Here is a 26,041-nt window from a genome sequence, read left to right as displayed (position 1 = left end):
ACCTTTCAAGGCAATCTAAATATTAAAAAAATATAAAATTCGCTCCTTTTCCACGCAGTTCTTATTTAGACTTCTCAGAACTCTGAAGTCACTGGGGTAATTGCTAATCAACGTGAAAAACTATGTCGATCATCGTGTACAGTGTAAGTCCCATTCGGATTGGGCGGTTTTCACTAAACTTCTCAATATGACGACAGTTTAATTACTACAGTTTATTATCCATGCCTTACTTATAGAAAATAACGCGTTCTAAATGCCTGTTTCAACATTGTATAACTATCCTTCCTCACTACTTTTATCTTCTTTGTTCTTGCAGAAAGAGATAGTTATATCCCGAACTAGAGTCAGTGGAGAACAAGGATCACCTCAGGGTTGACGTGGTAATTTTGATGTATATCAATAAATACAGGAACAACAAATTTAAGAAACGGAATAATTTTACTTTTGAAATTAAAGAAAATCTTATACACTATTTCCCTAACTGGTACAAAAGTTTGGTTTACTGGCTGAAAGCCCGCTGTCGACTATGTCCACTCGAGTACTGCCATGTGTTTTGACCTGCATACCAGATCCCTTGCTGGCGAGGGAACCTCCACATATGGCTTGCTAGCGGGGGGCCTTCACCCCTGATCTTCTGGCCAGTTCAAATTTCAAGTCAAACAGTTACAGGGGTTCTGGACTGGTATAATTGCTGTAACCATCTCCTGAAATTCACAGCACTAAATATAGTCACCAATTGTCACGTATTCTATATTCTGGATCATTCGCTGTTCGGCTGCGAGAGGAACATCTTGGTCTTTAGCCATCCCCAGAGACAAAACGTCAGCGGCTCTCAAATCGGGTAATGCAACTGGCCACGCCATGCCATGTCTCCAAATCTCGGAACCAAGCAGCATGGATAACATTCTCCATAGAATATTCATGGTTTGTCTTGTATGAATAAAACAATTCAGTATTTATACTTGTTACTTAAAAATATGTTCCAATTTATTATCCACTTTCATCCACTGGCGGATATAGTAAAAACGGTCTTCAACCGCTCAAACACTGGAATTGCTGGTTGAAATATCGCCCAAGGTAATGAAGTGCCTCAACATTTTCATGTGCTGGATAATTTCGGAGATGACATACGCTGATGGAAAGACAACCTCCCAATTATGCATTCATTTTATGCAATTTGTGCAAATAACACGTACTGCCCCATCATCACCGCCCTGATGATGGAGGCAGTAAGCACCTCTGAAACGTCGGTAAACTGCTACTCGACTACACGACGCTATAACCCGACGTGAGAACATCAAATCCTACTTGGTATATTTTAACCGTTATGTTTTCAGACAGTAAATATTCGCAGAATTTAATCTGCTGCTGACGTCATCATCCACTCTAGCTTTTTCCTGGTGTAAACTGAGCGATTCCCCATTCAGATTCTTTGCATTTACCAACGAGTGTACAAAAACAAAGGCTATTATACTGGCGGCAACAGGAGGGTCTAATAACCAACTACCCGTGACGCCACTTCCGGTTTCAGCAGCCAGGTGGACTACTACAGCAGATGTTTCCCAACGTGGCGCATTAAAGAGAGAAATAAAAAATATATACATACAATCTCAACATTACAAAACAAACAACTTTCCCATTTTTTACCTTTATATAGTGCAATAAATATTCACCTTATCTGGTAAGTAAACTAAAGTAAAGTTTGTCCCACTATACGCCATGTAGGCGCTTGGGGGGAGTGGAGGTGTAGCTCCTCTCTTCCTTGACCTCGGCACTAGATGGGGGGGTGAGCTGTCAGCATCACGCCCCGGCCGGCTTTACCCCCGGGAAAGGACCCCCCCGGTACCCATTGTAGAGGAGGCTGGGTGGGCCCCAGAGCCGGTCTGGACGCAGAGGCTAGAGGAAAAATCCTCTGCCCCCGTCGGGGATCGAACCCCGGTCGTCCAGCCCGTAGCTAGTCATTATACTGACTGAGCTATCCCGGCTCATCCTTATCTGGTTCAACTTTGTATTTTACGTTTCAGTATTTCAGATATTGTAAGAAAAGAATTTGTATTTTAGATAAGGAGTAACTGGTCCGAATCTAGACCGCTGATGAAGTTCCTCAATCTCTCACATCAGCCTGCTGACAGATTAGAGCCTTAAATCAGGCTACAGCAGCTTATCTCTCGCTATTCATAGCGCCGCTTAAAATTATTGACTCTTGGTAAGAAGGTAAGTCGGAGGATATTTGGACCTAAGAGAGATGACGTGACAGGAGAATGGAGAGAAGTGCATAATGACGAGCATAATAATTTGTACTCTTCGCAAAATATTATTACGATGATTAAATTATGGAAGATGAGAGATGCGTACAAAATTTTGTTGAAAGGCCCGAATGGAAGACACCACTCGGAAGACGTGTCATTCACACCCAAAAAATTCAATGCATAATTGTCTACACTTGGTAAATAAGCGTCTTCACTATCAGGTACCGGGTTGCATTCTTCGCTTACATTTGAATTTAAGGGAAGATACGACAGGCAGCAGATGAGGTCTCTTACGTAATACGTCAGAGAAAGTGAAATCGTGTGTTCATCTCAGTGACCCCTAAGATCAGACGAGGATCTGGTTTCAGGGCAAGGTAAGGCAAGACAACGGATCCACCCAAAGCGTTAGTCGACTTGAGAGAACATTCTTACTTTCGCTAGACCGATGCACTTCGGTCGCATTACCCAAAGCCTTGACTGCATTATATTGCGACACCAAAGATGAACGTGCCAACTAAAATGCACATATACAGTGGTCACTCAATTGGTTAGGGAAACCACCACCTTCTATGGAAATAACTTTCACTACCGTATCCACACGAATTCATTAATTAGACGCAACACAGTTAAAATGTAAGGAGGATCAGAGGTATAGCTCCACGCAGTCTCTACCTCGGCACCAGAAGAAGTGGTAACCTTCACTCCCCACGCGATAAACCCCGAGGGTGAGTTCTCTCAGTATAAATTCCGGGAATTGAATACCAGTCGTCCAGCTCATGAAGTCTTCTGAGTAAAAATATTAATGCAAATAAAAAGTAACCTTATCTTATTGCAAATTCATTAGTTCCATCAATATGATTTCTATTATTACAATGTTACTTCACTTTAAAATAGCGAGAGAGAAAAAAAGATAGTTGTCCCCAAGTCTGCGATTTGAACATGTTTGCTCTGGAATTAATAGACTGGCCGTTTTTAATACCAGGATTATGGAAAAGTATTCGATTTACGAAAACAAACGAAACATGTGGAAATCCGACTGGGCACTAAAACTGAAAATGCATTTTTGAGTCATGAACTTAAATCCTGAGAACAAGCAAATGTAATTCATCAGCTCAAGTACATGACACTTTTTTTCTCGAATGTTATGAAATAATGAACACGCGTTTTCAAGATTTCCATCACATTTCAGACAGGGAAAGAGGCAGAGAGGGGGGGGGGGGAACAATAAATAAAGAGAAAGTTAAGTAAGTGAACTGCAACGGCCGAAAAGTTGTGAGAATGCCCCTGCTATTTTGACGCACGAGTGCCCCTGCATTGCTGGCTGGACGAATGATACGTCGCTGGTGAAACACACAACAAAGCCACGTTGAAAGCTTGCCACAGAAGACTTAAGATAATTTGTCGGGGCTTCTCGACAACGGCACTGGAATAGATTTATGCACGCCAACGCAACGGACCAAAACCAGACACAAGTGACTCCAGCAACTATGATAACTATTCCTACAATCGTATTGTTTTGCCGTATTTTCCCGTTAGTTGACGAATCTACCAAACAACCGTCTATTTCAATGCACCCACCACATTACGTAAGGCACTCTATTGATAGCAGATTTTTTAGTACGTAATTCACCTTACGTAAGCGGTTCTTTGTGTATGTATCTATTTCATCAACATCACAGATACTAGTAAAAGTATGGTACACAAAAGTATGATTCTTACTGAGTTTCTTAACGATGCTTTCCCAGCTGCTAATATGGCGTCAAATTCGGATGAAAGGAAGCAAACGTGTGACACATTTTAATGTGAACGTACTGCCCCAGAGAGACACCAGACACTAAAATCGAACCCGGGACTTCCAGAAAACGAAGCAGCAGTGCTGAATAACCAACTATCTAACTCTGTGGTCAAAGAACGTGAAGGCTCAACACAGCTAACATCACTAGACCAGATCCAGCATAAATTCATTACCAATTTTTCGAAGTCAAATTTTAAATTATCTGAAATTTCAAGTTCTTACTGTAGTGAGGATTGCTGATTGTGGGAGGCATGTGAGGCACGCAAGAAGAAATTAATATACAATTTTAACAAGAAACCCCTTAGAGAAGGCGGCCAACCACTTCGGAGGTCTAAACTTTCTAAAGTAATCGTTGGTAAGCTGAACCCCCACTGCCCAATCTACGGACGGTTACCGAGACAACACAGCTCCAAATAGCAACATACGATGTAGATAAATGTTAAACAAAGTTGTTGGGAAATAAATTTTTAAGCATATCTTCGGGTGATTAAACATCATCTTCTTCTTTTTATACCCTTCTTCTCTCTCCTACGTGGAACCTCCTTTCGGTGGTTTCTTGATCTATTCAGACATTTGGTAGGAACTCCTTGGACGAGTGATCAGCCCATCACAATGCCTATACCAGGGGTGGCCAACCCGCGGGCCGCATGTGGCCTGCCTTGAACATTTTTCCGGCCCGCGAGATTCATCACACTTTTACAAAATATATTTATTTTATAATGGCCAAAGTAGTGAAAATAGATTTTTATAACACTTACGTCACAAAAGAGAAATTTTCCAATTTGAGAAATCTGGCACAAAAAGTTGAGCGCTTTTGGTTCAACTTACACCTGCGAATCGTTTTTTTCGAAAATGAAATTGACCAAACACAAAACACGCTCAAACATAATGGACGCTAACCTGCAACACCAATTACGATGTGCAAATACCCAAATTGAGATCGATTTGCAAAAGCTAAGTGAAAGAGTGGAGAAACAAATATCGCACTAGTAAAATAAATATTTTTTAATGATTTCATTATTTTTATTTCATTCATATTTATATATTTTTTATATTTAATTTTTAGTGCTATATATTTCTTTACAATGTACGCTTAGTATCATTATTATTATATTATCTATGTTTACATGTAAGAATAATAGTAAACACAATAATAATAACTCATTATGTTTCAATTTTTCACTCCAAAAAAATGTCTATAGTGTATCTAAATCTAATATGGGGATATATAATTTTATATGTGGCCCGCGGAGTTATGATGTATTTCCAAAGTGGCCCGAAAGATCATTTGGGTTGGCCACCCCTGGTCTATACCAAAGACATGGGTGAGAAATGGCCGCTGAATTTTGCTTACGAAACTTCGAGTTAGAACAAGTAACAGATCAACGCAAACACCATGATGGCCTTAGCCAAATGATGCCCATGAGCGGTTTCATAGCTCGCCAGTCGCGGATGGAACGCGGAAAAAAACTAATTGAAACTGCTTCGTCGACCCTTAACTGTACATGGCTCGGATCTGTTAGTATGCTCAGGTCTGACACACTTACTGGACCACAGATTCAGGAACAAAAAAGAAACGGTTCATAGATTTAGCCTGACATTCAAACGAAGGAACAGACAGAATCCAGGGAAATCCTCGGTCATCATCACCACCAGGTTTTCAGAGACACCCTAAAAGAGAGTCTGTTTGTATAACCATTACGCAGTGGTGTGTCGGCCTATGACAGTTCGGAGGTCTGAAGTTTCTTTCAGAATTCTGTCGATACGTTTGTTAGTGGATGCTGTTGACGAAATAGGATAAAATTGTACAAAATAAACTTCAATCATGTTTCTTACAAAACCTGAGAGTTGAATATAATGTTCATAAAATCCCACCACCGGACATTATCGTAAGCCAGCTGACTTTACTTCTTTGTAGTCAATTTTAATATCATCCTGCTTTCTATGCCTATGGCTGCAGTATGCAGCCCAATTACCCCATTACAGTCTGGTAAGAAATGAAACCATAATATAATTTTAAATAGCGAATCATCTGTTATGAACAGCGGTGAAAGTGGTTAGAGTTTCTATTTACTGCTGTTATGATTACAGCTGGGGTTAAGATGCTTAATCATTGTGAGCTCAGCCTTAATTGCATTCGTTATATTCCACGATCATTTGTAAGAACACCGACTGGGAACAAGACACCGACAAATGTAAAGAGCAGAGGAATTGATAAAACTACACGACAAGCGTCAAAATTAGCATTCATAATCTAATATCATTAACATTATTAAAGCAAGGCGGTTGAGATGGGCGGGGAATTTAGCACGCACGGAGAAATGGGAAACTAAATACAATTTGGACGGGAAATCTCGAGAAGGAAAGAGAATACAAAGGCTGATACGGCTAACCCTTGCGTAAACCCAAAACAATACGGAAGAAGATAGAAGGACCAACCACGTAAATGAACGTAATGAGGAAACTTGGCCTCGGATTCAAGCCTTCAATACAATCCGGGAGTACACAAAAGAACAGAGGGCATGCAACTAACTACAAGGGAACCTTTTTTGGAAAACTGTCAGCTCCTCGGCTAACCGAAGAATTCCATGCAAAATATACTCATGCAAAGTAGATGTGATTCTTTCATAGGCCAATTCGGTTTCTGAGCAGGCCAACTTTAAGAAGATTAACACAGGGAAGTCAATGAGGTTATCGACCACAATCGACAACGCGTATAGTTACAAACCTCGCCCGTTCATCCGTTCCCTGGGTTAGGGTATCTGAATTACAGCATGAGAGTTTCACGGACTACGACGTGACAGCTACTCAGTCATTATCCACGAGGTAATACCGCGGTTGTTGCTCCGACCTGAGGCTGAAGTGTCGTGACTTAACGACATCCGCCGACAACATTGCCCATGGCCAGTCTTCTTCAGGACTCTTGTATTTATGGTTAACCGCTTATCTTCTTCCTGGGCTCTCACAGATCTGATCCTTTGGAATGCGCCGACATAGAATCGATTCTGAAACTATGAACTTCTCCTTTTCAAGGCCTCTACCGACACAAGAACATGGCAGAGGACCGTGGAGGGGCAGACCCGTGGCTTAACGTCGGCTCTACTCCCGTCTTCAGGTAACAGGTTATCATTATACTGACGGGATGTTTAATTTATTTTAATGTATCTCAATCAGTTTCGTGACTGACTACGGACTGGACAACCGGGGTTCGATCCCCAACAAGAGCAGAGGATTTTTCCTTTAGCCTCTGCGTCCAAACCATCTCTGGGGCAAACCCAGCCTCCTATCCAACGGATAACGGGGTCCCTTCCCGGGGGTAAAGCAGGGCCGGGGCGTGACGCTCACCACTCACCCCTATCTAGGGCCGAGGTTAAGCATGAGTATCAGCTATACCTCCCCCTCCCCCAAGCGCCAACATGGCGTGTAGCGGAACAGCTTTACTTTTTACTTTACTCAATGTTAAAATGCATGTCAATGGTTGGGGGTCCAAAAAAGTATCTTATGAACCAACAAGCCCGTTTGCTAACTACTGAGGTTTTCTTCTGGTGGCTCCCCGGTGTCCGGTTCTCACTTGATTCGCACGGCTGCTGAAGTAAAGAGTGCGCGTCGGTCGGTGGTAAGTGGAACAGAGCTTGGCCGGACCTTTCCATCCTAATCCGTAGTTTTCCGGTCAACATGAGACAAAACTTCCATTTGTTAGCCCTCGTCCACAGCATAACCACCACCTCGACGGCAAAATAATTCATTCACAGTGAGGGAAATGTCACGTGTGCAATGTGAATGTTGCGTTGGCTCATCACAAGAAAGAGATTTGTGCACAAGCAATTCCCAGCACAGACCTAACAGTATTTCGTGGGAGCACGTTGCTTTTCACATCAAGAAATGGCAATGTCCTTGAAGACCTACATCGAATATGGAGGAAATGTACAGTGTGCACATTCACTAGTAGATGTTTGAACGGGAACCTTCCAACCGAAGGCCACGATCACAGTGTTATTCATATGTGCCAAATATCATAGCACCATATAATGATAAATAAAGAAAAATTAATAATAACTAGAATAAATTTTTCCAAATACATTCTCTGAGATCTGTCACAACTCAGTGAACTTTCTTAATGGCATCTAATGGCCTACCTATAAAGTTAAATTGCACATGTAAGATTTGAGGTTTTCACAGCGGTGAGTATAAAGATTTCTGTCGCCCTGATGACGGAGGCAGTATGACCTCAGAAACGTTGGTAAATATCGACCATACCACACAGCGCAACAACCCAGAAGACGGAACTCTTAAACTGCACATTTACTTTTTTCCGTCTAAGACACAAATATTTTCCTCACTATTTATTTCAAACACTTTAAATTTATATTCTTCCTTCAAAGAATAATCCACGTACCACAGTAGTACAAAACATTCGGTTAAAATATGATTTTATTATTTATTTAGTGTTCTGTCTGACGACAGGTCCATATGAACAGGATCCTACCATCCTTTTCTCGGACTGGGACCTGTTCATATACGTTCTTGGCAGATGATCCAGAAGTGGTTTGCCATTGCCTTCTTCTGTGTGTGAATGGAGTAATTGTTGGGATGCCACGGAGGAAAACTCCGTGTTGCCTAGACCACGGCCTTGCCCAACACAAGTTATAAATTCGGGCGCCGCCGGGAATCGAACCCGAGACCCCAGGATTACAAGGCCAGCGTTCTAACCGAAGAAGACGGGATCCGAACACTAACAAGAAATTTTAGAACTTATTCTTCACATCATTTCATCAGGATTCTCATTCCTGGGTTTTACTGTTGTTCCCCGATTTTGAAATACTGATATATATTTTTTAAAATTTGTTTATTTCTTAATGGAAAATTTGCTAACTTTGGTCATGCCTAGTATCTCATTTTATCTGTATTTACGAAGTAAAGTAAAGTAAAGTTTGTCCCACTATACGCCATGTAGGCGTTTGGGGTGAGTGGAGGTATAGCTCCTCTCTTTCTTGACCTTTACCCCCGGGAAAGGACCCCGGTACCCATTGTAGAGGAGGCTGGGTGGGCCCCAGAGCCGGTCTGGACGCAGAGACTAGAGGAAAAATCCTCTGCCCCCGTCGGGGATCGAACCCCGGTCGTCCAGCCCGTAGCTAGTCACTATACTGACTGAGCTATCCCGGCTCATGTATTTACGAAGAGCGAGTCTAATTGTCTTTAAGGTGCTGCAAAGCAGTTGTTCAAATTACAGACTATCCATTGTGTCTGTAATGACATTGCACGTCCTTTAAATACAGCCGCCACCGTTTTGAGTAGCTTGAGTTCCGGGGTATCAACCTCGGAAGTAGTTATGTTGAAGACACAACTTCTACGGACTTGATAACATCCAGTCATTGAACCTTACCACAGAACAACAGCAGAGGAACAATGCTGGAGGAAACCAACATTTAAATAAGGTGAATCACTAACATGTACACTAAAACACCACCGGAACCCCCATGTTCTTACCTCCCACACGAAACACAAGGAAAACGGCGTGAAATAAAACTCTTTCCAACTAACCAAAGAAACAAACAATTTCCCCACTCAGCCCGAAAGCTGCAATTAGCAGACAAGCAGAAATCTCAGTACGATTATTCAACATCGGTGAGAAAATAATTAACTTGAATTTCATAGTTATCTGTAATGGTAGCAGAGTACAAATGGTCAGGTCAATGTAGTGGTTATGCCTTAAACGACGATTAAGTTTGACACTGAGCGTTGGAATATAAATAGACTATAACAGTATATAGGTCTACTACATGAAACACATATAAATTTTAATTAATTAAAGTAATAGGAGGCTCGTCGTACAAAAAAAGGGTTAAGACAGACAAATCATAAAACACAACAGCATTAACAAACATAACTTGTATTCGAAACACTTTTATATTACCTATATTCTCCAAAATACGAAATATTTTATGACAAAGAAGGGTCACGACATTATAAACGACAGGCCCCAAGGAAGATACAACACCACAGCAAATTCATTTTGACAATTTGCTGTCTCTAGTTGCTCACATTTACAACAAATAAATAAGAATCACATCTTTCACTGTAATACGATAACAAGTCATGACGTTCTGTCCACGTAGGGCTGTATACAATCTAATGTTTGCGCCAGAGTGGTCACCAACATCTCCGAACTTCAGCGTGCCTCAAGAACGAAGTCGGCAGCTCCGAAAAACTCTATAATCTCAGTCACGAAGTGTGGAAAACAAGATGGCTTGACGACAAAGGGCTTGCAAAATATAAACATTGACATCTTTCAGATAAACTCAGGTACAGTTACAAAGATTTCGATTTTTACTGATTTTAATACACGCTATATATTAAGTGTATTCTGGATGAAGTCAGAAATGCTCATTACTAACATATTTCCTGTAATTTTGTAGGCATTGTATCGTGAGCCTGACTCGACACGAAGTCACAAGATTGGCTGAGAACCATGCTACTCAGTGGCATACAGACTGGCGGGAAATTCAGCCATCCATGCTCTACTTGAAACATTGAATCTATCACGCGTTTTATACTCAGTCCCACATTCATATAACCTTATATTTTACTGCTCCCAGCAGAAAATTCCCAGGGTATTGACGTCTCCCACGACCAGGGTCCCCCATCACCTGCCGACTCCTATAGACCGGAACGTTATCTGTTGACTGTGACATTATTCTAGCGTCATATCATGGGGTGAGGTGGGGGGGGGGGGGGGGGGATAGGTACAGATAATTGTGGCTGAGGGAACTTTCAGGGGACGTGCCTTTGTTCGTTGGGTAAAACAAAGGTGAGTTAAGGCTGAGCTTCGTACGTGTCATCGGTTAGGCAGAAATAGATCACTCAGGCAGGCAGAGCTGTCCAACCTTAAGAAGCAATTTTTAAACATTCATATAGACTACTACAGCACGGACAGATAATTGAAAATATTCAACATTCCAATTGATACTGATAAAATAATATGATGTGACGTCTAGGAAATTAATTCGATATCGATATGGAATTAACGCATTCATATGCCGCGTAATTTCTTAGTAGCATAAAATTACTCTCAATTATTCGAATACAGCCTACGGGGAATCGAATTCCGTCCACTGCAGGAAACGTGGCAGATGTTTCAGTCGGCTATTACGAAGAAGGAAATATATGATTAATTATGACAGTTACGTCACGCAGATAAAAGTAAAATGCAATGTACAAGGCTAAATTGCATTATTAAAAGAAATTAAAAAGTTTTGCGTAGAAGTAGGCCTACAATTTCCAAAATTGTAATTCGTACTTAGGAATGGCAATCTGTGATCAAAGTAAAGGCAAAATACAGTACTTAAAACTGGATCTAGTTAGGTACTTGAGCAATTTAAAAAGCCCTAAATAGATGAAACGATTCGATATCGATATAAACGTCAACGACGACAAAGTATTAACTGCAGAGTCGTTCTTGAGAAGTTGATGGTATGCTAAGCTAAACAAGAAATCTCAAACATTTTATGGAACCTGAAATTATTACCGAGTTTTCAATAATAACCACTGGTTCCTATCCTTAGCCAGATCAATCCAAACCATACCCAACACTATTTCCCTAAGATCCATCTATATACTGTGTATTATGCTCCCACCTTATGCCTTCGTCTTCCGAGTGGTTTCTCTTCAGGTCAGCTTACCTAACCAAAATAGTGTACGCATTTCACATCTCCCCCATGAGCGCTACATACCCTTCTGGTATTATTCTCCTTGTTTTGGCCATCTTAATACCTGGCGAAGGATACAAGTTATGGAGATCCTCAATGTGAAAATTCCACTGCAACCCGATATAGAACAGGAACAGCAACTTCTCATTTTTCAACGAGTTTTCTGACGTGAAGCCTGACCGACCTCTTCCTACTCTTCCCATGTGACACTCTGGCTTGTGAAATAAGCACTGCTTCTCGACTTATCTATGCTGGTACGCCAATATTAATACATTTAGTGTTCAACAAGGACTTAACGTCAACACAAATTACCGGGACCCAGAGACTCACCATAGGCCTAATATTACCCACAGCAGAAAAACAGTTGATTTTTAGCACAGACTTTTTCGATTGGAAAGAACTCGATTGAATGCTTCCATATTATAAAGATTAGCACAAATTCGAATAAATAAATATACACATTAGTGATGTTTCCTGTGGCTGCCTAAACGATTGCATCACAAATTAAAAAAAAATATTACACTGTTGTATTTGTAATATTTAACCAACGACAAATATATTCCCACAAAATCTTTTCGTGTGTGAAAGTCATATGTCCATAGAAAATTTAGTAAATAAACGGAAGACAATGTACAGATGTCGCGCCATCATGTTAAAATTTGACGTTCTACAAAATATAAACCAAACAAAGGTTACAATTCTGCGACTGTTTGCCAACATTCTATCACCATTTTTAACATTCGGACTCCATAAACCACAAGTTGCCAGAAATACAAAATACACACGCGGGTTTTGGACAAACCTTAAGAGACTTCCGTTCACCAACAGAACAGTGGATTTAAACTTCTTTCATTGATGGAAACAAGCAATCAAATTTTTGAAGATTTCTGTCTTCTGAGTTGTTGCGCTGTGTAGTCTGGTCGATGTTAACCAACGTTTCAGAGGTCATACTCCCTCCGTCATCAGAGTATGAAGATTTCTGTCTTCTGGGTTGTTGCGCTGTGTAGTCTGGTCGATGTTTACCAACGTTTCAGAGGTCATACTCCCTCCGTCATCAGAGTATGAAGATTTCCGTCTTCTGGTTTGTTGCGCTGTGTAGTCTGGTCGATGTTTACCAACGTTTCAGAGGTCATACTGCCTCCGTCATCAGGGCGCCCTGATGACGGAGGCAGTATGACCTCAGAAACGTTGGTAAACATCGACCAGACTACACAACGCAACAACCCAGAGGACAGAAATCTTCATACTTATCGCCCTGATGACGGAGGCAGTATGACCTCAGAAACGTTGGTGGACATCGACCAGACTACACAGCGCAACAACCCAGAAGACAGAAATCTTCATACTCATCGCCCTGATGACGGAGGCAGTATGACCTCTGAAACGTTGGTTAACATCGACCAGACTACACAGCGCAACAACCCAGAAGACAGAAATCTTCACACTCACCGCTGTGAAAACCTCAAATCTTACAATCAAATTTTTGTCAGTACAACGACAACCAATCACCTAAAGATGGGTGCAGAACCATACCCCCGAAATGTATTGTCCATCACCTCAGACAATGAACAATGTACAACATAATATCAGTGCAATGAATCAACCATTGTCTTGCATATATGAGACTTCTCCAGATACATGAGATTCAAAGTACGTACACCAAGCAGCGGAAGATTAGGCTCAAAAAGACGACGTGCCATCTGACAGACCGTTACGAAGGACAGGCTGTGATTTCTTGTCGTGGATCGTGACAGGAGAGACGTGAGTTTCTGATCATGAATCCAACAGCAGACTACAGAAGAATGAATTGAAACATCTCTCAAGATGCAGTCAAAGACAACCGTGACAGTCACAGTCATTGTTTTGGGATATGCACGACATATACATCTGGCACCAAGGGAACGTGACGCAATTACCCATCGTACCACCTGATTTGACTTCCTGAAAATGTACACAGATATAACACACGAGTCGTGAACCATTTCTAACGGCATATCAGAAGATAAAGGCACTGAATGCGGGCGAGTGTTTAATTCGGAAGATCCACAGAGTGACTGGAAAGAATCGTGAGAGAAATTCCGCAAATAAAAATATATTAAACACTTATCAATTATTAGCACTGGATAAACACACGCCTTATTTCCTCGAAAATTTGAAGAAAAAAAGTGTGGATGTACACAGCAGAAGTAATTATGAGAAAATGATTATCGCTGCTTCTTCCATCCTAGATTCTACGTTATTCGGTCACGTCAGTGTCCTTTCGAAGTCTCCAAGTTCCTTAACATCGTCTTTCCATCTTCTCTTTGATGTACCTATCTTCCTCCTTCCGTCCCATACTTTCATATTCTGCGAGTGTCTGCATCCAAGAAGCCTCCAACACTCCAGCGTCAACAAATCGATCCTTCCGTTTCCAGTCTTCTGTTTGTTGACTCTCCGAGCCCTTGACATCCCACAAGCTCAAATCCAATGCCCATTTCCAGCGAGTTACGTCTGTGCAACTTCGGATTCCGAAAGCGGAAAATTATCCGTATTCTACACTGAACTCAAGCCGCGAGAACCTAAAGACAAGACTTCACTTATTTTCTTAAGCTCCCATGTTTCCGATCAGGTGCAAATACTTGTTCCAGCGACGACCTTTGTCATCTTCTTATACTCCGCCAGAGTCAGTTTCCCTGATTAATTTTATTTTTGTGACTATCTATTCGTTGGAAGGTGATCATTCGACTATTAGACGATTTCAGTGTTGAGGCCGAAATATGGCATTTATAGACCAAAATAAGAAAATTATCCTCACTACTGCAAGAAATGTCCGAAAATATCACTCCCAGATACCTGAAATTCTTAAACATTTTTATTTTATTTTCGTCTATAACCAAGCCCTCTCCATTTTAACCACTAGCATAGATCCACATTCAATCACCATCTATTAAATCTCCTATATTTCTCATCATACGATTCTGATCCACTTAATGAAGTTTCTTGTCAGGCATTTACATTTTTCTGTCACAGTCGTTCGTATTTAACATGTGGATATCGGACGATCGCTCAGACGCTGGGATTTTACGAAATTTCTTTTTACAGTCTTTTAGGCATTTGCATTTATTTTTATTTAGTGTTCTGTCTGACGACAGGTCCATATGAACAGGATCCTTCCATCCTTTTCTCGGACTGGGACCTGTTCATATACGTTCTTGGCAGATGATCCAGAAGTGGTTTGCCATTGCCTTCTTCTGTGTGTGAATGGAGTAATTGTTGGGATGCCACGGAGAAACCGGGGAAGAAGCCCCCGGAGGAAAACTCCGTGTTGCCTAGACCACGGCCTTGCCCAACACAAGTTATAAATTCGGGCACCGCCGGGAATCGAACCCGAGACCCCAGGATTACAAGGCCAGCGTTCTAACCGCTAGACCACCGTGGCGGTTGCATTTGCATTACAAGGGTTAATTACATTATGAAACGGGGGGGGGGGACCCAGAAAGAAAACTGTCATGGTCAGATGGAAATACGGAAAGACAAGAACAATACCAACCGAAGAAATGGGCCTTAGGATCCTATTTAGTGCGCAATACGCACTTACAAACCCCAGCGAACACCGCCCTCAGTCTGCTTCTTACGAAACAACAGCATTGTTCCCAAGAACCTGCATGGCAAAACGTACTTCAAATATCGGTAAATGACTCCATTGTTTCTTGAAAAAAAGAATGCAAGTTCCTCGAAGCATAATTACCGTCTTCCCCACACAACAGAAAAATTATTTTTAAGCTATTTCCACTGCCGGTTTTCTGGAAAATATTACAGCCGTAGCATGAACTTTGAAGTAATATTTCGATTTGAATTAACTCTATGGAGTCCGAGAAGCTATCAGTCGCTTACCGAGTCGAGAAATATCCTGCCTTTTAATGAAATCAGAAGATTCATTACCATGCTCACATTCAGCCCGATAGACTTTAATGTGAATGTTCATGTGTGTGCAAGGAAAAACTGAGACAACCACATCTCCAGACCGATAATCGAACCCGAGACTTTTCAAATTATAAATAAGCGTGTCAGTCACTCAACGGCGAATTTCAATAACACTGCCCTGAAGTACAGACCACCATTTAGCCTCTGCTAAAACATCAACTATACAGATAAATTTCACTGTAAGTGTGAGAACCCTCAGCGGAACTAACGAATGACAGGCAGCGAGCAGAAGTCACGCTGTTGAGTACGTAAAAATGTAGAACGAATAAGCTCGAAAAGTGTATTCCGTACCGGATTACACACAAATATCCTCAGGCGTTCTTTTCAGCGTGCATTTATGGGTATTAAATTCGCCTTGTTCGACATTTCCCACTTTGGTCACCAGATCATAGCACCTCAATGTCTACCTCACGGCTTTCACCGTCCGTCATTTTATCATCACCGCTCGTAGTACACTCAAAATATGTGTCTGAGTTCGTGCAGAACAGCACAACCTCAATATCAAATTTCGTCCAAATCCGTCCAGTGACTCTCGAGTTGAATCGATTGGACGGACGGACAGACATAAGCAGACCATAACCCGTTCTCACTATGCCTCTCTGTATGACAAGGCCCGCGGATGAGGAAGGCATGTAAGAACATTAAAGGCGATTGTATTAGAAGCTTTAACCAAATAGTAACATAGCAGTTACACATACCTTATTTTCTTAAGTAACTGCGTTGCTTTTCAATGTATTTGGCCCAAGAGGCCACAACTTTCTGATTCCATTAGGGAAAAAAAATATATTTTCAGTCGGGACCTATGCCATTCTTGCATCGATTCGTTCCATGGCTGAATTAATTTCATCAGCGTTAATTTTTCAGTTATTCTGAACACACTGGTCGATCGACTTGCTCCTTGACACAAGTTCCGATCTTAGTTCCCCAAAGTCTGCATCGATTTCGCATAACTCGGTGTATCGTACATCCAAAAACATTTCAACGCCAATTGTACAATAACAGTTCAAAGCCGGTAGCTGTTCGTCTTATTTCTGTCATCCTGTACTTTAATAAGAGGACACTGGTAGACTCGTAGAGTTCTAATTACTTGTAATGCTAATAAATTACCATATTCTTAACACTGAATTGCAAATCGGGCGGAGGGATTTTACTGCAAGTGGCAGGATGTGAAACAAACAACTTCTCCAACGAGTTTGCCCTGAAGCCTATCCATCGACCGTAGCTGTAACGGGAGCATCGTCCATCTTGGTGATGGCATCAGTAACTTTAAGGAGGGTGTACTCAACAGAATGCCAAGCAACGTGGTGAATCATGTACAAATGAAAATGGGCCCTTATTCCTAAATGAAAAATCCCTTTTGTAGTATTAACAGGATCAATGTCTATTCAATGCCCGATTTTTAGGGGTTTATGATATGAAGTTTCACGGCTACCCTGAGGACGAGGACGAAGATGGTTCTCGAAACGTGATTTTCTTCATTAGTCACCTTACACGGCTGGTAGCCCGAGAAGAATTTATTATATTAACGTTTTATTTTAACACTATAATCCTCCCAAATTCATCACTGCATTGTCCATTACATCTTCCTCAATCTAATCATATAATAAAACCCGATGAAGGCCTCAAGACGAATTTTTCTCCAGTCTCGTCACATCACAAACCTTGAGGTTCCATAAAAAAAACGGGGACATTCTGGACCAGCTGATCGACGATCAGCTTCTCGAGACAGAAGCGTTATGGTGTGTTAGCTAATAACAAATTAAGTGGGGACGAACTGGAAAAATTTGTTTACGATAGTATTTGAGCCTGGCGAACACATTTCCTAACTTCTCAGCAGGTCAGCACGTTGATTAGCGTTACCCAGATCAGAGAACGCAGTCATGCTACATTTTGGCAGCATTCCTGTTATCCGAATTCGAATCCCGTTTGATTACGTGTCCACCAGCCTCGGAGCTGTACCGGAAGCAGATGGTTGTCGACCCTATCTGCGTAAAAATACCAGTAAAAATCCTCAGTGTAGATTCGTGGAAAACGGCCAAGACCGAAACTTTCCAAATAAAAATCCGAATAAAAATGCTGTGACGCGGATTTGTCATGCGCGCTTCGCATTCAGTGGCTTCCACCGCGATTTCGTTCAGAAAGTCTAACAAAAGTGAAACGATGTAATCCACGTGAGTACACACGTTTTAAAAATGTTTTCTTTATCAATTTCTCTGGGCCTTGAATTCCTTTACTGGAAATACAAATTAATTCCGTCGTGTCTCTCAAATTAGTAATCCCGCACTGCACCTCTGAGGCAGAAACAAGCCTACTATTACGAACAACACAAACACCTCACTACATCAGATTTTTTAAATCTTTAGAGAAGTATTCTAATTTACAAATAGCATGGGAAGTTTTAACTTCACATCCTCTACACACATTTCCACTCAGAGTCCAGTGTCTGAGAACGCAGTAAACTTTAATGACCAAAACAATGTGGCTAGGTGCAACAGATTAATCAACCCGCATACAAGTGACTCTCGTTATACGCGTTTTAGCTGTCAGCATTTTCCCATTTCCACGGCTTTATTTAAGTACCATGAACAGAATCAACATCCTATCCGCGGCCACGAGAGAAGCTGCCGCTTAAGAGTTGCGAGCGTAATTTCACTGACTCGCAACAACATTTTCACTTCGGGGACTGCAAATTCTCGCATATCGCTCAGAAAATCTACATGCACCCATACGTTCCCGTTCTACGCGTTTGCGATATAAGCAACCCTCGCATATAACGAGTCACGCGTAATCACAATCATTCAAAATGAAAATAAACGTCTTTTGATTTATGATTCGGTTGTATTTTTCAATTTTTTGCCTATCCATGAAAAACTAATTCAATTCAAAAGCAGGAAGTTTTCATTACACTGACAATGTCAAATAACTAACCGATTCAAAGGCGATTACAATATTCTTTCTAAACGTGATGCCTCGTCATTTGAATAAAAATTTTCTTGGATATTATCCATCGTCTAGTAAAATATAAAACGTAAAACGACGTTTCGGAGATGGGAACTTTTTATTCCGGGACTTTCACTTTTTTACTTTCTCCGGAGATAGGGATTAGCTCTATCTAGTGGGCCCAACTGAGTAGGAACCTGAAGACGGAGATAGAGCCCCATCTCCGAAACGTCGTTTTACGTTTTATATTTACTAGGTCCGGAGATAGGGATTAGCTCTATCCAGTGGGCCCAACTGAGTAGGAACCTGAAGACGGAGATAGAGTCCCATCTCCGAAACGTCGTTTTATGTTTTATATTTACTAGGTCCGGAGATAGGGATTAGCTCTATCTAGTGGGTCCAACTGTGTAGGAACCTGAAGACGGAGATAGAGCCCCATCTCCGAAACGTCGTTTTACGTTTTATATTTACTAGGTCCGGAGATAGGGATTAGCTCTATCTAGTGGGCCCAACTGTGTAGGAACCTGAAGACGGAGATAGAGCCCCATCTCCGAAACGTCGTTTTACGTTTTATATTTTACTAGACGATGGATAATATCCAAGAAATTTTTTATTCAAATGACTCTTCACCATCGTCAAGAAGTTTTAGATCTGTGATGCCTCGTGTCCATCATTTAAGGATTTAAGTGGCCTCCAGTGTTTGACAGACCTTGCAGTATTGGTCATAAGTAACGGTAAAACCTGAAAGTGACTTGGCATAAATGCAATTCACCGTTCATTACCTTCATGCAATTCTGCACTGGATGTACAGCCTCCTATCCACGGGTAGCGGAGGCTCTTTCCTTGGGGTTAAACCGGTCGGGGGGTGAAGCTGACCGCTCCCCTCTATCCAGTGCAGAGGTCAAGAAAGAGTGGGACTACAAAAACAGATCATGGCTAATAACTAACGTTTCTGCATTATTAATGTCAATGACGTGGTAGCTACTGGAATGGAAAGAAGATGTTTTTGTCGAGTGACACAGCAGACCGGATGCTGAGCGACAGACCGTAACTTTGATACTTTTCATTAGGCCAATTAGTCCAAAGGATGGTATTAACTACAGTGCTCAATCGTAGTGAACAGCATTTCGAAAAGTGAAACACCTCCAACCAAAAGATGACAGTTTTCTGGTATGTTGCGTCTTACAGACTCACAAAAATTGACCCACGTTTCAAGGGTGCTTACCTTAGACAACACCCCACAAAGGACAGAAATCTTCATACTCGTCGCCGTGGGAACCTAAAATCTCAACAGTCATCCCCACCTCACAAGTTCGTTCGTCCACCGTGTTGTTATAACCTACTGCAGGAAATTTGAGGTTCTCAATTGTCTTCGTGTTCCTCTAAAACGTTTGAATCTACAAGGTACATGACGCCAAAACCTCAAAAACTATTGTAGGAATTCGAATAATGGTGTATGAGGAATGAACCTCGGACGCACACAGACGGATCTGGTCTTCGCTTGGCCATGGCATGCACTGCATAGGACCTAATTATTTCAATTGATACGGCATTGTAAAACAACTCAATGTTTCACAAAAGTGTGGTAACAGCGGCGAGCTCTTGTTTAGGAATATCTTTGTCATCTCACTTCTGCCGTTTTCAGCTTTTCCTTTCTTAAGCAAAATAAATAAGCTTGTCCGATCACCATGCGGTATGTTCCTCTTTCCTCAAGCCTTCGCCCCAGTTCTGAGGCACGTCAAAGCGGTCCGCGCCGCCCGTATAAAACTCGATTGGAATGAGAGCTCAAAGACGAGATTGTGACTGTGGTGTTCTGGGATGTGACGCCGTGTAGTGTTGAATTAAGTTACAAACGTTTCGGAGGAATTTCTCTCTTTCATCTTCAGGGTATGGCCAAAACCCCAGATACAGCAATACAGATTTTCACCACCAGACAGAACTTTCTGTGCCTACAGACACGGGCCTTTCGGTAATTATACCGCCATAGGTTTATTGCGCCTGCTTGTTCCGCACTGATGGCATCCTTGACCCTGACAAACACAAGTTGTCCTCGAAAACAAAGACCTTTCAAAATAAATTATCTCTCTGGGAAGAATTTAGCGACAATTCCTTACACTCAACACAATGTTACACAAACATGAACCTGAAGACGAGGGTATCCAAACACAGAAAATACTTCGTGTTTCAACAATTCAGGAATTTTTCATAAAAATTATATTATATTTCACCAAGTGACAGACACATGTACGTTCTCGACAGTCTTTAGTCTACCGGTGTGCTTAAACTAAAAACCGGTATATACATGTGGAACAGAGTCGCTCAGCTAGTCACAAAATTCACCGTCTTTTATAGAACCTCGAGGTTCATTAAAATGCTCCCAAATAATAAATCACTGAACTCTACCCCGAGCCAAATGACATCGTTAAATATGCAAAATAGATATTGTCGGAACAAGCTTCTTAACTCAACTGCCAACATGTCGACGGCGTGATTCTTCGAGATAAAGTTCGATAACTTGATTGTTTTGGAAAACATAGAAAAACATTGAAAATATCGTAAGAAAGCAGGTTACTATTTTTATATATGTTTTACTCGTACACTTAGCTAATTCATACAGTTACAAGGAAATGTTTAGAGAACAGTGAACATGATTGGTTGTTCAGAGGACTTCTGTGATTTCTTCTAGAATTACGTGAATCACAACGTGAAGTCACCGATAGAGTGACTTAACACAGCGTATCAAATAATCACACTACATTTTCTCCAGATACGCTTCGTTATTTGTGGCAAAACTGATTGAACTTCGCGCACGGTATTGCAAACCAAATGCTACGTAACTCCGTAGGACAGAAACTTCATTGAACATTTGAAACGCACCGAATTCAGTTGGGAACCTTTGCTCTATAAACTTGCGACCATGGTGTTCTTATGGGAAGTGACGCGATGTGGACTCACAGTAAGATGCCAACGCTTCAGAGAAACATACTGTCACCATCTCCAGGGCTGAAGATGGAGACAGTAAGTTCCCCCGAAATGTTGACAGTACCTAAGATTCCACACGGCGTCACAGCCCAAAAGAACACCGTCATCTTCAACGCAGTGAGAACCTCAAATTTCGAATTCTATTTGGAAGCTTCCTCAACGAAAACAAAGTGAGAAGCTCCTATCTCGTTAAAAACAACGTCGACGGAAATTAATGTTTAATTAATGCTGAAGACTGAAAAGGGACATTTTTCTAAGGTATGATGTGAGTCTGTGGCCTTGTGCCGCTTGGTCACTGGGAACGTGGGTTCGAATCGGACTCAAGGCATGGATGTTTGTCCGCGTTTTTGTTACAGTCCCTCGCGCTGATCCCTCATATGATATCAAATACCATTCATTTCCCTTGTAACTAATGAATGTCTTCAAGTTACGAGGCAGGATGGACCTGTGAGTGCCGAACAAAGCAGTATCGCCCCTGCAATTTCCGGTCGCAACACACGCCCAGTCATTTGGACAGATGATGAAGCGCAGATCCGGCCAGTTCACAAGAAGCTTCCGTATTGCTCAAAACGTTGAACCACAGATTACTTTAAGGTATGATGACAACAAATGTAACGATCCCAATTAATGACATTGTATACGCTCACAATACAAACGAAGCCTTTGAAAAAGGAAACGAAGACAGAAAAACGAAAGAAAAGAACAAGGACATTACGGAAAGAAGACAAAGGTGAAGACTACTTACAGGTTACTGGATTTGTAAAGTTAGGTTTTACGGTGAATGACATAGAAAGATGATCATGAATGCTGAGTAGTCTAATATTTCTAAAGAAGTGTTTGTGGCCTGTCTAGAGGCAATAGTCCAGGATTCTACTGCACTGCTACCACAAAAAAATGTCAGTCAAATGTATTGATTCTTGGGGGATTTCACAATGCTCTTTCAAATATATAATTTATAAATGACAAAAAGTGATAATCAGCTAATAATGCATGATTTGGTGTTCCCTGAGATAGTGAGATATATTTTATTGTGGCACCATGTGGAAAAGGTTCAGAAGCTCCATTCAGAAAAGGGGTTCTCTACCTGCACGTGTCAGCACTGTGAAATCCTCCAATTACAAGAAAGTTCTGGTCCATCATATATCACCAGATATTTGTGTTTAATTACATTCTAACACTCTATACTTACCTCCAAACAATATTCCAATCTAGCTGAAGAAGTTGTTATGATACACTCAAAATATTAAAATATTAACAAAGACCTACTTGAAACAGTCCAATGCCTTACCTTTCGAAGACGAAGAACATCTGTACAGGAACTGCCAGGACTTTGTAAATGGCCACTACCGTTTATGTCATTCTGATTAACCAAGTCACTTGATACATCCTGAAAATAAATACCACTAATGAATTTGAAATAAAATCAGACTACACAGTGCTACAACCATCTTCATACTCACAGCTGTGAGAACCTCAAATTCTACTGAATTTTAAATAGTTGGTCTTTCACCCTAAGGAAAGAAAATTGACTGGAAGCATTTGAGAGTGGAGTGCTGACAGGAAGATTTGGACATAAGAGATAAGTAAAAGGAGGATGGAGAAGAAACACAATGAAGAGCTTCATACTCTTTGCACTCTTCATCAGATACTATTAGGGTGACCAAATCAAAGAACATAAGATGATGGAACATGAAGAATGCATCGAGAGATGTGTACAAAATTTTGGTCACAAAATCTGAAAGGAACAGACAACTTGGGAAACCAAGGCACAGATGGGATGATAATATTAACATAAATATTAATTAAATATGGTCTGTGGTTGTGGACAGAATCCATCTAGCTCAGCAAAAGGTCCAGTAGCAGGCTGTACAGTAATGAACTTTAAGTATCATAAAGGGCAGGGAATTTATTGACCAGTTAGCAATTATCAGCTCTTCATAAAAAACCCTGCTCCATGGAGTTTGATGCCACACACAGTTCCACTTGGATATAACTGCTTGTGCATACATGAGTCTATGTGGTGGAAGGTCTAGCCTATGACAAACTATATGACCCATCAAGTTTAATTATATTACTACATAAAAAATATTTTTTTAATAAAATGGTCTCTAACAGTAATGTTTTTTGCATCATGAGAATTGTTTTCCACAGCAAAAGTACTACTCATGTCTGCCATTTATTGACAGAATTAATATGATGAATCTCATCAAAACAAATTTAGGTCATCTATGGAAGCAGACAGTATGAAAAGACCATCATCAACATAATTTGGCTCTTTAAGATTATTACTAATTGGTAGTTCAGTACTAAATATTAAGATATGTTAAATATTACAAGTAACAGTTTAATAAGGAGACAATAACAGACAATAATGTTTCCTGTTATCATGTCAAATTTTGTTGAAAAAATATGTAGTTTATAACCCATGACTTACAGTAATATATGCCAAAAACTGATGAAATTTTATCCTCTCGGGGATTGCCCTTAGACTTAAACAAAATTTACTGAGGACTGCTATAAAATAATTCAATAGCTCCCCATCTCTTGCACAAGGCAAACAGCCACACAAGGGACATAACTAACTAGATGGCTTACCGAACCCGAAGGTTCATCACCGAATTAACCAAAGCCCTCCACTGGACCCTGTCCACAAGGGACATAATGTAATTAAAATATAAACCACTACAATCACAGAATTCAGAGTGGGTTATATAAATATGCTTCACCTTCACTTACACTACTAAAAGTAGATGACTGATGAATATATTACATACTTTTAAGGGTTAATAATAAAAGATAAGCACCAAAATCATGCAATAAACCAAAATTAATTTATCATTACAGTTACCTGTTCTGTTTTCCAAAGCTTTGCAGCATCAGTGCTTTGGTTTCTCATCTTGTTATTCTTCTTCTGAGCTGTCATATGAGGCAAATCACACCAATTCTTCAACAGTTTATTTCCTTTGCACATTGTTGCTAGTTCTGTCATTGGTTTACAATTTCTATTACAACTCACAGATGATGGAGTCCACACTGTTTCACTTTCAGTTTGGTGTAGGACATGTTTCTCACTGACAGCTGACTGGCCCAAATAAGCACTGTCTAGTGGTTTACTTCGGTCCATACAGTCAATTGCCATAGATCTGGCAAAAGAACTTTTGAAGTATTGTGGGGAAGAAACTTCACAAGACAAGTCAATTTGTTGCTTTGCACATATATCCATTCTACACAGTTACCAAGAAATTACAATACGGTAGCAACCGGCTTCTTTATTTGAACATGAGAAAAGAACTAGTTTCATGTGACCCACAACATGACAACCATAATCACATACTCAGTGTAAAAATCAGTTTCGAATCACTTACTAATACAAATCCTCTACTGTCGACATTCTATTATGTCACAATGCCGCCAGAATTATCCCGCTTTTCTTCGCTTTCAGTATAAAAAACTCAACTACACAAGCATAACATGACTTGAACGGCAACATGTACAAATTGAACTGGCGGAACAACTTCATGTACGCAAGCGCACACAGCCCAGGTGTACAAGGAGGTAGAAATATCGAAGAGGTCACTGTTTTGTAACTGTGGCAGAGGCGGTAAATTTGATTCCAGATAGTAATTTCTAATGTGGAATAAAACTTTGCGAAAATGTTATCAGCAGGAATATTTAATAGGAATAGTTTTGTACGCAAATCGCTTTGTAAGCGGAATACATAATCTTATAATAAACTAGCAGTAAATAATACGGCACAGCCCCAAATTCTTAAAAATTATCTCTGCATTACTAGCATGAAATATATATATATATATGCCATCATTCTAAAATAAACTTTGAAAGGGCGTTTCTGAAAAACTCGCATTCATATTGAGGCAGCACTTACCTATGAGGTAAACAATTTTTCACTTCCACATTTTGCAAAAGAGATTGCAAATAGCATTCTGTTCCTTCAAAATTGGGCATATTTTGAACTAAAGTCCAAAGTAATTCAAGCATACTCTTGTTAAGACTCCCATTTACAGGTAGACATTTCATACTATTCACCGTAGGCTATACCAACATTTACTACTTGCTGTATTGTTCCCAAAATGTACAAATACAATCTCACTTTTCATATACTGGTGTCAAATTCATAGACTCAATCAATATCAAGTTTAAGGAAAAAAATTGTCTTTTCACTATCACCATTTTCTTGCATAAACTTAACATTTTTTGTTTAAGACAGTATCACAATTTTAAACAGTATAGGTTCTTTCATGTTTTTATAGAAGTGTAATTCTGTATAATATTAATTTGCACATTTCAAAAGTACTTACTCTCTCCATTTTCAGGCTGCCCTGAAATGTTGGTCAACTTCTACAAGACGACAGAGTACAAAATCCCAGATAATTGCCATGAGAACC

The 26,041-nt window shown here is 40.6% G+C and overlaps 1 protein-coding gene across 1 annotated transcript in view; it reads right to left on the bottom strand.

Annotated features, from left to right (window-relative positions):
* Window positions 1-25,149, bottom strand: part of LOC110836326 (uncharacterized) — a 36,006-nt gene extending 10,857 nt beyond the window's left edge. Inside the window, exons 1-2 of the mRNA XM_022077419.2 lie at window positions 24,484-25,149; window positions 22,924-23,022 (exon numbers count right to left, since the gene is read on the bottom strand). Of these exons, the coding sequence (XP_021933111.1) occupies window positions 22,924-23,022; window positions 24,484-24,858 (474 nt within the window). The 5' untranslated portion in view covers window positions 24,859-25,149. The remainder of the gene's footprint in view (window positions 1-22,923; window positions 23,023-24,483) is intronic.
* Window positions 25,150-26,041: the final 892 nt, after the last annotated feature.

This window comes from Zootermopsis nevadensis, unplaced genomic scaffold (assembly GCF_977971745.1).
Source record: "Zootermopsis nevadensis isolate Lab colony 2312 unplaced genomic scaffold, Znev_1.0 Znev_ptg000010l, whole genome shotgun sequence".
NCBI lineage: Eukaryota > Metazoa > Arthropoda > Insecta > Blattodea > Termopsidae > Zootermopsis > Zootermopsis nevadensis.
This window is presented reverse-complemented; position numbering and strand designations above follow the sequence as displayed.